We start from the raw sequence: 10,797 nt of genomic DNA, 5'->3' as shown, positions 1-10,797 counted from the left end.
TTAAAACAGAATGTATAACTTCTTTCTTCTCTTTCCCCCCATGGGCTTGCTAAGGAGACTATTGCATTTGATTGTACCTCATGCTTTGTGCAAGCTTTGCTTAAAAATGGAGATAATGTGGTTAGAAATATGGATTACAAATATCTTTGGGACATTTAATCAACAGAGTATTGCACAGAGCTGAGTAATCCTTGTTTTATATTCTTAGAGAATTTGGGTCCATCTGGGAGCAGTGAAAATTGTAGTGACTCTGAAAGGGTATTTTTAATCATTTCCCCTTCCTTATTTCTTCTTCAAATACCTCCTGTGGGTACTGCAGATACTTCTGGCAATGGGAGAAAAATATGACCGAAGGCTCAAAGTAATTATTGAGTAAATTGTGTTTTAATTGCTCATGCTGGAATTTGTGATTATTTGACATGTAGTATCTTCAAGCAGGGTATGACTCCTTTGAAGTGCTGATTTATTTCATTATCAAATATTTATTCCTGCTTAGTTTGATTTTTACAGGTTAAAAGTCTAAATCCTACTATAATTGAGCAGTATCTAGTAGATCACACACAGTAACTCATGCATCTGTGAGTCAGTGTAGAGACTTGATCTTTCTTAATGAGTAAAGCTTTAGAAACTAATACATGTGGGAGATCGGTAACTTGCACGGGGAGGCAGCAGCATGAGCACAGGGGCCAGCTAGTTTAGCCATGCTCTAAACCATGGTCATGGTTTCTTAGGTAGTAACAAATTTCCCAAATTCATTAAGATTTTGTTTTGCTGTTTTTCACCTTTCCTTTTAGCAGAAAAGGAATTGATGTCTTACAGCTCTAATGCAGTATGGAGTGAGGGGAGAGGTGAGGCGTGGGTAGCAAGTGCAGGGATCAGCAGTTGCATCTGATCCTGAAAATGTCTGAGAAGGCTACTGGTCTGGAGTACTCCTGGAGCTGAGAGGAGGGACTGCTTCATTCAGGAGAGAACCTGTCCATTTGCAGATCACAAACATCCATCATTCAAGGAGGAGATCTGGGACCATGGATTATCTTGAAAGAGCAGTTCTATTTCAGAGGTTCTATTACAGGGATATACCTGAATTAGATTTTACTGCTTATCATTCAGGTAGATGCAAAAGGCCCTGTCTCCTTTCCAGCTCACTCGGAAATCTATCAGTATTTTTCTTTCTTGTAAATCTTTTCATCTTCCATTTCATTACATCTTGCCTTGTTTTGTTTTATGCTTATGTGACCTGTAGTGACAACGACTTCGCATTGTCAGGTGCTGATCTGGGGTGAAAGTGAAACTCAGGCTTTTTGGTTGCCTGCAATAGTATAGTGTCCTTAGCTTGTTTCTTTTTGAAGATTTCTAGTGACAATGACACGCATCCATGCAGATGACCCCTCCTACCTCCCAAAATACTTGCTGGACTTTATAGGCAGGATCCTCCTCACTCAACTTCAAACATTACCATGTTAGTTAGTCACCAGAGGTGTTTAGTTACCTTTATGGTCAACTGAGAGAGACAGAAATGCTTGTCAAATTTGTTCTGCTGCTCGATTTTAGACAGGTACTCGTCATGATCTATAAAATTGCCTTTGTTTCTCTTCATTGAATAAAAAAAAAGTCTAGGACGACGAGGTTGGATGCAAATGTTGTAGAAACTCCACCATATGTCTTTTCATGATTAGGAGTGACCCATAATACAGTAACATTTCTCTTGAAGAAGCAAATGTTTTCGCCAGCTTTCCTTATCATCCTGCATGTTGATTCATGGCTACCCTAGATATTAGTTCATCTGCTAGGGTGGAAGATAGTAGTTGCACTGTGAAAGAAACCAGGGTGCCTATGTCCTCCTCAGTTTCTGTTGGAGACTTTTGAGCATTTGCATGAACACCCATTCCTCATCGCAGCTCAGTATTAATTTATAGCATTGCTTCTGAGCTGTGAATGAAAAGGAAACACAAATAATTTTTATCTGACTTAAAACTTTAATATGGGAATTTGCAAACTAGTTTGGTAATGATTGTGGAAAAAGCTTAACTTTGTCATTAGTTTCTAAGCCTTTCTTCTTATGAATTGACCTTTTAGATTAGTGGCAAGCTTAATTGCAGTCATAAGTTTTGCTACCAGAAGCCACATCAGATTGCAGACAGCACTGTTTCTTCTTGTTGAACATCGACCCAGCATGCCATGAGTTTAGCTTCAAATAAATCAACATTACAGTTAAGATAAATAGGAGTATTTGGGGGAGTGAGTGCATTTTGAATCCTAGAAGAAAAAGAAGATTCAATGTACATATGAACAATTTTTTTTTTCTGTGAAGCTTTGTTTAGAAATACATCCAGAGACATTACTGGTATAAGTTTTGTATTGGGTGCATCTCCTCAGCATATCTGCATTTTTTAATTTCACTCTGTGTATTTGCTTGCAGTCTGAAGCAGTGGGTGTAAAACCATGACATGTAACACTAATATCTTGCTGTGTATCCGCTGTCAGTGATGAGCTGACCCTTTGTGGCTGACAGCACTGACGGAGGAAAGTTTTTGGTTGTGGTCAGACCATTTAACTGACCATTTAACTGGCACAATAAACATTTTAGTGAAAATTTTTACATCCTACCCACACCTACCAGGAAGAGAGGATGACTACAGGGAGCAGATCTGCAAATAGCAACACTGCTAGTCCCTCGAGCTCAGAGAGATAAGAATCATAATCATAGTGGCACTAACTGGATGCCCTTACTAATGGGAGTTGCAAATAACTTTCCAAGTCCCCTGTTTTAGGCAAAATGGTTTCTGCTAGAAGGCAGTTCACCAACGGAGTAGGCAGGCTTCACAGAACTGTCCCTGTCAGTCACTTGCTGGCAAAGTTGATTCTCAGTGGCCTTTGTTGTTTGGTTTTGGTGCTCATCTTTGGGTAGCCCATTACAGACTACAGGTTACAGACGCATGATTACTTTTCTTCCCCTTCTGAGAACGATTTTTGTAACCTTTCCAGCATTCTCTTGCTTTCTGTGGGAATTTCACGGAAGGACAGAGTCAAGAAGGATGTACAGGCCCAATAAGTCCTTCTGAATGTGTTTTTTGTCTCTGATTGCAAATAATAATAATGATAATAATAATTGAAAACAGTCAAATCTGCATCACTGTTCTCAGTGCTTTTTGACAATGCTTACATTTGGAAGGTCTGCTATACGCATCGATTGGAGTGTGTGAGTTGATGAGGTGACTCTGAGCACAGATAACATTCTCAAAGAGTTGTGGCTACACCTTAGTTTTGTACTTCACTGATCACATCAGACCTAATGTATGAGAGAGACAACACAAAGGAGACGATTGGCTTTAGGTGTCAGTCCCTGGGAGGGATTCAGCATAAACATAACTCTGCTTTTGTCCCATGGTGGCTCTGCTCTTTCATGAAATTCAGTAAAGCTTTTCGTATTTGCTGCTTGGCTGACCTCTTTTGTCTCCCCTCTGCCATGATGGAGTTGTTACCTTTGAACAGATCAGTTGTTCCATCCCTCCTGAACTTGGTCAGGAGAGAAAAGAGCGAGGCAGTGGCATTTCCTTCTCATGGAAGGAAAACCATACAGAAATGGAAGAATTATGGTGGAAATGTCACAAGATCCTTCTCTAGCTACGTTTTCTTCCTGTTTCCTTTGTGTGGTTTAGGGCTTGCTGGTCTGTGGCAAGGCAGCCACAGCCATACCAATATAGCATCCCATCCGGGGTGACTCCAGGTTTCCTCCTAGCCTACAAATCTTTGTCTGAAACCCATTACTTATTGCTGGTTTTGATCACTGTGTATTTTGATGAATAATACTGTGCTTAAAGTTTGTATGGTAACTTTCATTCCTTTCATTCTCTTCCTAAGTTTGTCATATTGTTTCCATTTTCTGATACTTGGCATCCCTTTGTTCAGTAGGATACTGGGGGAGGTGGGCAGGTTTTCCCACATTGCGAGTCTGTCTATTCCTTTCTCTCTTGTGTGTGGGCTTCCATTTTAGGCTGGTGAGCCAGTCTATGAATGCAAGGTCAGTCTGCCTGTGGATTTGAAAGCTAAATATCAAAATCTTTGTTCAGTAGGGAGGCACAACACAAGCCCCTTATCAATCAATGACCTGGGAATGAGGGAATTCTGGGAGTAGCTTAATGATAGAAATTGGGAATGAAATACTTACAGCCCATCTGCTCCATTGCAGGGCAGAGTTAGGCTGAGCATCCAGTTATGCTGGATCCAGAAAATACCAATAATTTAACTTTTTTTACTTGCAGACAATTTTTTAAAATGCAAAACAGTGTTGCTTCATCATGTTAGTTATGGACAGCTGCATTGAGTATCTGGAAAAAAAAAAAAAAGGAAGGAAAAAACAACATCAACATCAGCAAACATAGATTATTGAAGGAACGGGGAAGGGGATAGATAGAAGCAATTTGTCCAGCTTGCTGCCTTTCCCAAAAGATAAAGTGGGGCAATGAACATCTTGTCACAGTGTGCCAGAAATTTGGCTTAGAGCTAGGAGCTGTTTCCTCAGCCAATTCTGCATGCATTGGCTGAGGACTCTCAGCCAATCTGTACTCTCTTCTTCTGTCATTTAATAGTTTGTGGAGAGTTTGCGCCCTCTGTACTCACAGTGGGAAACCCCCAAACTGGACCATTCTGCAGTAAGTAATTGTGACACAGGGAAAATGAGATTACAAAGTCTGTGGCTGTAAAATATTTCTTTAATGCTGTTAGACCCAGGCCAGACTGAAGAATGTTATCTGCTGAGAGGATGCTATGTAAAGAACAGAAGTGGCACTGCTTTCTAGCTCCATAAAAGCAGTCCCCTTTTGGAGTTGACATGGGTCTCTAAAGTGAAGTCCTGGAACATAAAAATGTCTGTTTCAGGCATGCAGTCAATTTAGCCAGCAAGTTGTCTCCACAGTGGTTAGCATCACATATTTCAGAAGACGATATAGGAAATCCTTTGCTGAGAGGCACTTTGTTATCTCTCTATCTTGAAACCTTTGCTCTGGTCCAGATTGGGAGAGCCTTCATTTTAGGCTGTGAAGCATGAGCTTCATCATCCATACCTGAGTTTCTCTGAAGTACTAACGCTTTCAGCTATAACTGTGTGTTGAGAAAACCAACTCAGCAACTTACTAACTCGCTGGTTTTGGTGATGAGTTGTGTGGGTACACTGTGCATATTTCCTGGAACAGTTGTGCAGACATTCAGTTTCATTTAATATCCCATCATTTTTGTGTTAGAAACCAGGGCAATATGATGCCTCAGTAACTTCCTCTAGATCTTAATGCATTTTTTAATCACACTACTTCCCCATCTCTTCTCTATGACAATCAGTTGCCATCTTTCCAGATTTGCTCTTTATGAAGGGGCTTCTGTGTCCTTAGTCACTTTCATCTCTCTTCCCTAATTCTCCTACTTTATTCTCTGTCTGTTATGGGACGGTCCACTTTGCATATTCTGCCTTGGTAAGGGTGAATCTCTCATCTGGGTGATTTGATCATTGGGCTACTTGTGGGTTTCAAAACACTGTAGAATTCATTCCACTCCAAAGGTCATGTAAACATTAAGCAGTCTGCTAGGAGAAAGCAGTGGTCATCTGGATAGTCAAACAGCTGATGTTCATTTGGGTGGACTTAGAACTCTGATGTTTGTGTGCTGTAGTGCAGGGACTAGGAGGTGAAGATGTAGTTTCAATCTTTTTACGTGACCTGTAAAAGTATAGTCTGTCTATTTTTATGCTTACTGTTTGCTTGGGTCACAGCTTAACAATAACAACAGTGCTCTGTGTTTAATGTGTCTATAACTTCTGCCAGATGACTAAGTGGTTCCTAACATGGTTCCCCTCACAACTCTGCTGCATGTTTTTGTTCTACTGATAACACACCATTCCTTGTTCCTCTTTTTTTTTTCTATAGCCCTTTGGTTCATTAGACTGCATCAACTCAACTGAGACAGAGTTGCAGAGATGGTAATCTCATTTGTGATGCCGTTGGTGTTTCCTGTTCAGTATTGCACAAGGGCTTCAAGCTTGTTTTCAGATTGCAAGTGCAGAACCTTGTTACCACGTGACTTAGACCACTCTTCCTGTTGAAAGGGGTTTGCTTTCAGTAGTTCTTGCAGAGGCATCAGATAGTAGCAGCTCTAACTTTGCTTGGTACTGTGCCTGCTCTGAGCTACACAGTATAATCAGTTAACTTTCACAGGGTTTTTTTATTGTCGTTGTTTTTAATAGTTTCTTTTTTAAGGTGAATTTTGCTACTGTCAGCATCCTGTCAAGAGATGATGATTCTATCTGACAATTCCATTCCCTAAGTGTTGTTCATGGGCATTGTGCAGTTGTCTTATGTAAGCGTACACACTGATTATAAACTCCAGTGTCTGTGTTGGTGGATGAGGGAAGAGGCACAGATTTCATATGCCTTTTCCTGTGCAAAGCTTTTGACACAGTCCCACCCCAAATCCTTCTCTCTGAATCAGAGACGTGTGGATCTGATGGATGGACTGTTTGGTGGATAAGGAATTGGCTGGATGGCCACATCCAAAGAGTTGCAGACAATGGCGCAGTGTCAAAGTGGAGACCAGTGATAAGAGGCATATTGGGACTGGTACTGTTTAATATCTTAATCAGTAACGTGGGCAGTGGGTTCAAGTACGGTGAGCAAGTTTCTGGATGACACCAAGGTGAGTGATGAAGTTGGTAGACAGAAGGAAGGATACCATCCAGAGGGACCCTGGATGTACTTGAGAAGAGGGCCTGTGTGAGCTTCACGCAGTTCAACAAGGCCAAGTGCAAGGTCCTGAATGTGAGCTGGAGCAATCCCAAACATCAGTGCAGACTGGAGGATGAGTGGGTAGAGAGCAGCCCTGCAATAAAGGACCTGAGGATATTGTTGTGTGAAAAACTGGTTATGAGATGCGTGCTCTCAGCCCAGAAAGTCAGTTGTATCCTAGGCTGCATGAAAAGAGCATGGCCAGCAGGTTAAGGGAAGTAACTTCCCCGCCTTCAGTTCTGTCATGAAGCCCCACCTCAGTACTCTGTTCAGCTCTGGGGCCCACAGCACAAGAGGGAAGATGGACCTATTAGAGCAGGTCCAGAGTATGCTCGGAGGGCTGGAGTGCCTCTCCTATGAGGAGGGGCTGAGAGAGTTGAGGTGGTTCAATCTAGAGAAAAAAAGACTTTGGGAAGAACTCATCGTGGCCTTCCAGTACTTGAAAGGAACCTACAGAAAGCTGGAGAGTGACTCTTTATTGGAGAGTGGAGCAATAGAGTAAGGGTAACTGTTTTAAACTGAAAGAGGGGAGACTAGGATAAGATAGACAAAGGAAATTCTTCATTCAGAGGGCAGTGAGGCACAGGCATCGCTGCCCAGAGAAGCTGTGGATGCCCATCGCTGAAGACATTCAAGGCCAGGCTGAATGGGGCCCTGAGTCTGATCTTGATGGTGACAACCCTGCCCTTTCAACCCAAGCCATTCTATAGGATTACAAAACTTTCTTCATTCTTAAAATAAATAAAGTGGTGGGTAATTTTAATTTCTATAGTATCTGTAAAAGAAAGTGACCACAGTGCCTTCTAATGGGATACAAGCACTAAAGACCAATAGCAAATAACAAAGAAGAAAAAGTGGCTCACACTCTCCAATTAACAGCAACAACACAAGAGAAGTGCAATCTATCCAGAAGGGTGCTGCTCCTTTGGCTGCTAACTTTAAAGGAGGGTGAGGAGGGTTGGATCCAGGCTCCACCCCTTCCAGACACTCAGGTGCATTGGTTGCACCTGAGCTTCCTGGCTTACCATGCCTTCTTGTCCGGTGCTTAACCATTGCTTCCAGCCGTGACCTCACAATTCCACTGTAAGCATCTTAACAAATCAAGGTGTTTGCAACCATCCAGAAATCATATTTGGTAGTCAGTGACAGAGTTTGTATTACAGACCAGCATGTCTTGCATGTCAGAGCATGATACTAAATTATAGTAATGAGATTCTACTTAGCCCGTGTAGGATTGTGCACTGGGAGACTGAGTGCAAGGACTGTTCCTTCATTCTTGTAGCTGAGTAAGAAATTTCTTTTTTGGTACCCCAGAGTCCTGAATCAGCCCTGTGGGAGCACAGGATAATGCACTGTCCACAAAGTCTGTTTCTCATGCAAGTACAGCAAGTTGGGTAGCTTTCCCTACATCTGCTGAATTTCTCTGCGGTTTGAGGTTAGATAATTAAATTCCAGCTTCCCACCCCATAGCTCAAGACACTCAGAAATTTTCTTTTCCTTTTAAAATAAGAGTATGTAGGGAGTAGATGTGTAGAAGCTGAAAGCTTTGCATGGCTCTGTTGCCAAGGTTAGAAATGCAGCACACAGGAGTTCTTTGTTGTTGGGTAGGGCTGCAGGCTGCTTCTTGCAAAAGAGTCGGAGGTCGCATCAGAGGGGCACCCAAAAGGATGTAAGTGTGTCTTTGGAAAGGCTAACAAAGCATATGACAGAAAAAGTGTCCCTCAGACTCAAATGATGAAGGAGAAGTCAGAGCAAATATGCTGAAATCAGATTTTTCATGGGGTAAACTGAAATACAAAGATGTTGGCAGAGCAAAGAACTCTGTTATGCACCAGTCTCTAAATTTAGGTTTAAATGACTTTTAAGAGCTAAGTGGCTGCTAAATCTCTAATTGAGAAGGTAAAAAAAAAATAGGACTAGAAGGTCTGCAGGGCTTGTGGTAAGTGGCAATATGAATAAATGTATTGATGAGTCAAAATGCAGTGAATTGATATTTCTGTTTCTGAACCTTGTGAGAGTTTAATATGCATAGAACACACAGTGAGACTTGGTGGTTAAAATAGAAAGCTGAAGAGAATACGTACGCACAGTAGGTAAACAGTGTGAGAAATGTGGGAGTATTCAAAAAAAACAAGCGGCTTTCATCAGGAAATGAGAGCTCAGTGGAGATCTGAGAATGTGAAATTTGGGGGGAACAAAACAAGGGAATACCTTTTCCTGTAATATTGGTGTTAATTCAAAAAGGGGTATCGAAGGCTCAGCATGAAAGTCAGCCACATTAAAAATATATTTGATTCAGATGTATGCCCTCCCAAATGCCCCTCCTTAATCTTCTTGTTCTTTACAACCACAATTTCCTCTTTTTATTTTAATTCTCTTTTCTCTGCTTGAAATCTTCTGCATAACATGGGAAACTGTGAAAATACTGACTTTCCAGTTTATTTTAGTTTATAATGATTTTAAGAGTTATTATTAGTAGTGCTATATACAGGATAGCTACAGATATTTTAGTGGATATAAAGGAGGACTGAGTCTGTAACCCAGTATTCTTCTGGGAGCTTAGGTAATTTTTTTCCCTTTTTTGTTAATAATAGCTTAATACAGCTGCAGGTTTCACTTTGAGTTTTTGGTTTGAATAACTTCAGGGCTATTTATAAATAAGTTAAAAAAGAAAAAAAAAAAAAAAGAAGATTGTTCTGATCCTAAATGCAGCAACGTCTGCCTTGAATGGCAGACATGGCAACTCTGCCATGTCTGATTGCTTTGTCTATTTGTTCCTTCTGTGGCATGGAGAGAAAAGAAATGAGAATGGAGAGGAGTCATGAATATGACGGAGCAAAGAAGAGAAGAGCGGACAGGGCACCTGAGTTCCCCATTTGGGGGATTCATTTTACTGTCTTTTGTTTTTCTAGCTCAGGACAAAACCTGCAGTGAATTTTGAAAGTTCTTATATTAGTCTAAGAGGTCATCCAACATGTTTTCACATAAAATATTTTCTTTGCAGTTTGGTGATGGGGATGTATAACTTTTCTTCCGAAAAGAATTCAAGACAAAAAGACAGCAACAAATAGGAGGAGTGGTTTGGTGACGGGCCGTCATGATAGATGTCTGCTCATGGGAAGTGACACTTGAAAGGGATGGACACTGATGCACTTCCTTCTTAATGCACGTGTTCTGGCCCACATGCTTGAGGTGTAAAAAACCCTAATGTTAAAATTCATTTGATTGGATGAGAAAAAAATCATCAGTGACTAACTCAGATGTGGAAATGTGAAATTCATAGTGAATTATTTGCACTTTGCTTTTCCATACAGTCATTTTATTTCCCCATGAATCAAATGAGTCTGAATATTCAGAAAATGATATAGTTGCATAGAAGATCTGGATTTACTAGTACCTTAAAAAAAAAACCCCAAACAACATAATTTGGTTAAACCGTTTTGTGATACAGTATTCAGTTCTCTTGGTTGGTTGGTTGTTGTTTTTTTCCAGGAAAACAATTTCCCTTGGTTCATGGAACTACTATGATATCTTGTTCCTGAAAGTAAAACTGAAACAGCTAAACACACAAAAATGTGCAAACAGCTACAGCTGATAAGGTCCTCAAAAGTCAGAGGAAACAGGAAGGTATAAAATATTTGTTACTGAACTACTGATGAGACACGTATCAGTATGAGCTGCAGCTCCAGTTCTTGTCTTAAACAAATCTAACTTTAATCTGTCTGATCAAATAATTGCCATTTTGCCTGTTTTATGAAAATTGATTCTCCATATACCAGATAAGCTGCTACGGAGTTATTAATTCAAATAAATGAATTAAGATTTAGTAATTATGCACACAACCAGTATACCGCTGGATCTACAGAAACTTTTGTAGAGCAACTCTGTACAATTCATACAGTGAGCCATCCAGCGTGGGTTTATCAGCTGCAAATGAAGCAGATGAGGTGACTTCAGTTTTCCATTTGCTCACTCATGTGTGACATGCTGCTAACAGCATTTAGTTCCCAAATCTTTAAGTCTTGGA

The 10,797-nt window shown here is 40.7% G+C and overlaps 1 protein-coding gene across 2 annotated transcripts in view; it reads left to right on the top strand.

The window, feature by feature from the left end:
• The window catches only part of APBB1IP (amyloid beta precursor protein binding family B member 1 interacting protein), a 58,429-nt gene that overhangs the window by 905 nt on the left and 46,727 nt on the right, over positions 1 to 10,797 (top strand). Inside the window, exon 1 of one of the 2 annotated variants that reach the window (XM_046921882.1) lies at positions 6,119 to 10,397. The exons of the other annotated variant lie outside the window; for it this stretch is intronic. Coding sequence (XP_046777838.1) covers positions 10,344 to 10,397 — 54 coding nt within the window. The 5' untranslated portion in view covers positions 6,119 to 10,343. Of the gene's footprint in view, positions 1 to 6,118; positions 10,398 to 10,797 lie in introns of those variants that run through there. 2 annotated transcript variants of the gene reach the window in all.

The sequence above is a fragment of the Gallus gallus genome, chromosome 2, assembly GCF_016699485.2.
Source record: "Gallus gallus isolate bGalGal1 chromosome 2, bGalGal1.mat.broiler.GRCg7b, whole genome shotgun sequence".
Classification (NCBI taxonomy): Eukaryota; Metazoa; Chordata; class Aves; order Galliformes; family Phasianidae; genus Gallus; species Gallus gallus.
The sequence above is the reverse complement of the archived record's forward strand: the minus strand, read 5'-3'. Positions and strand labels throughout refer to the sequence as shown.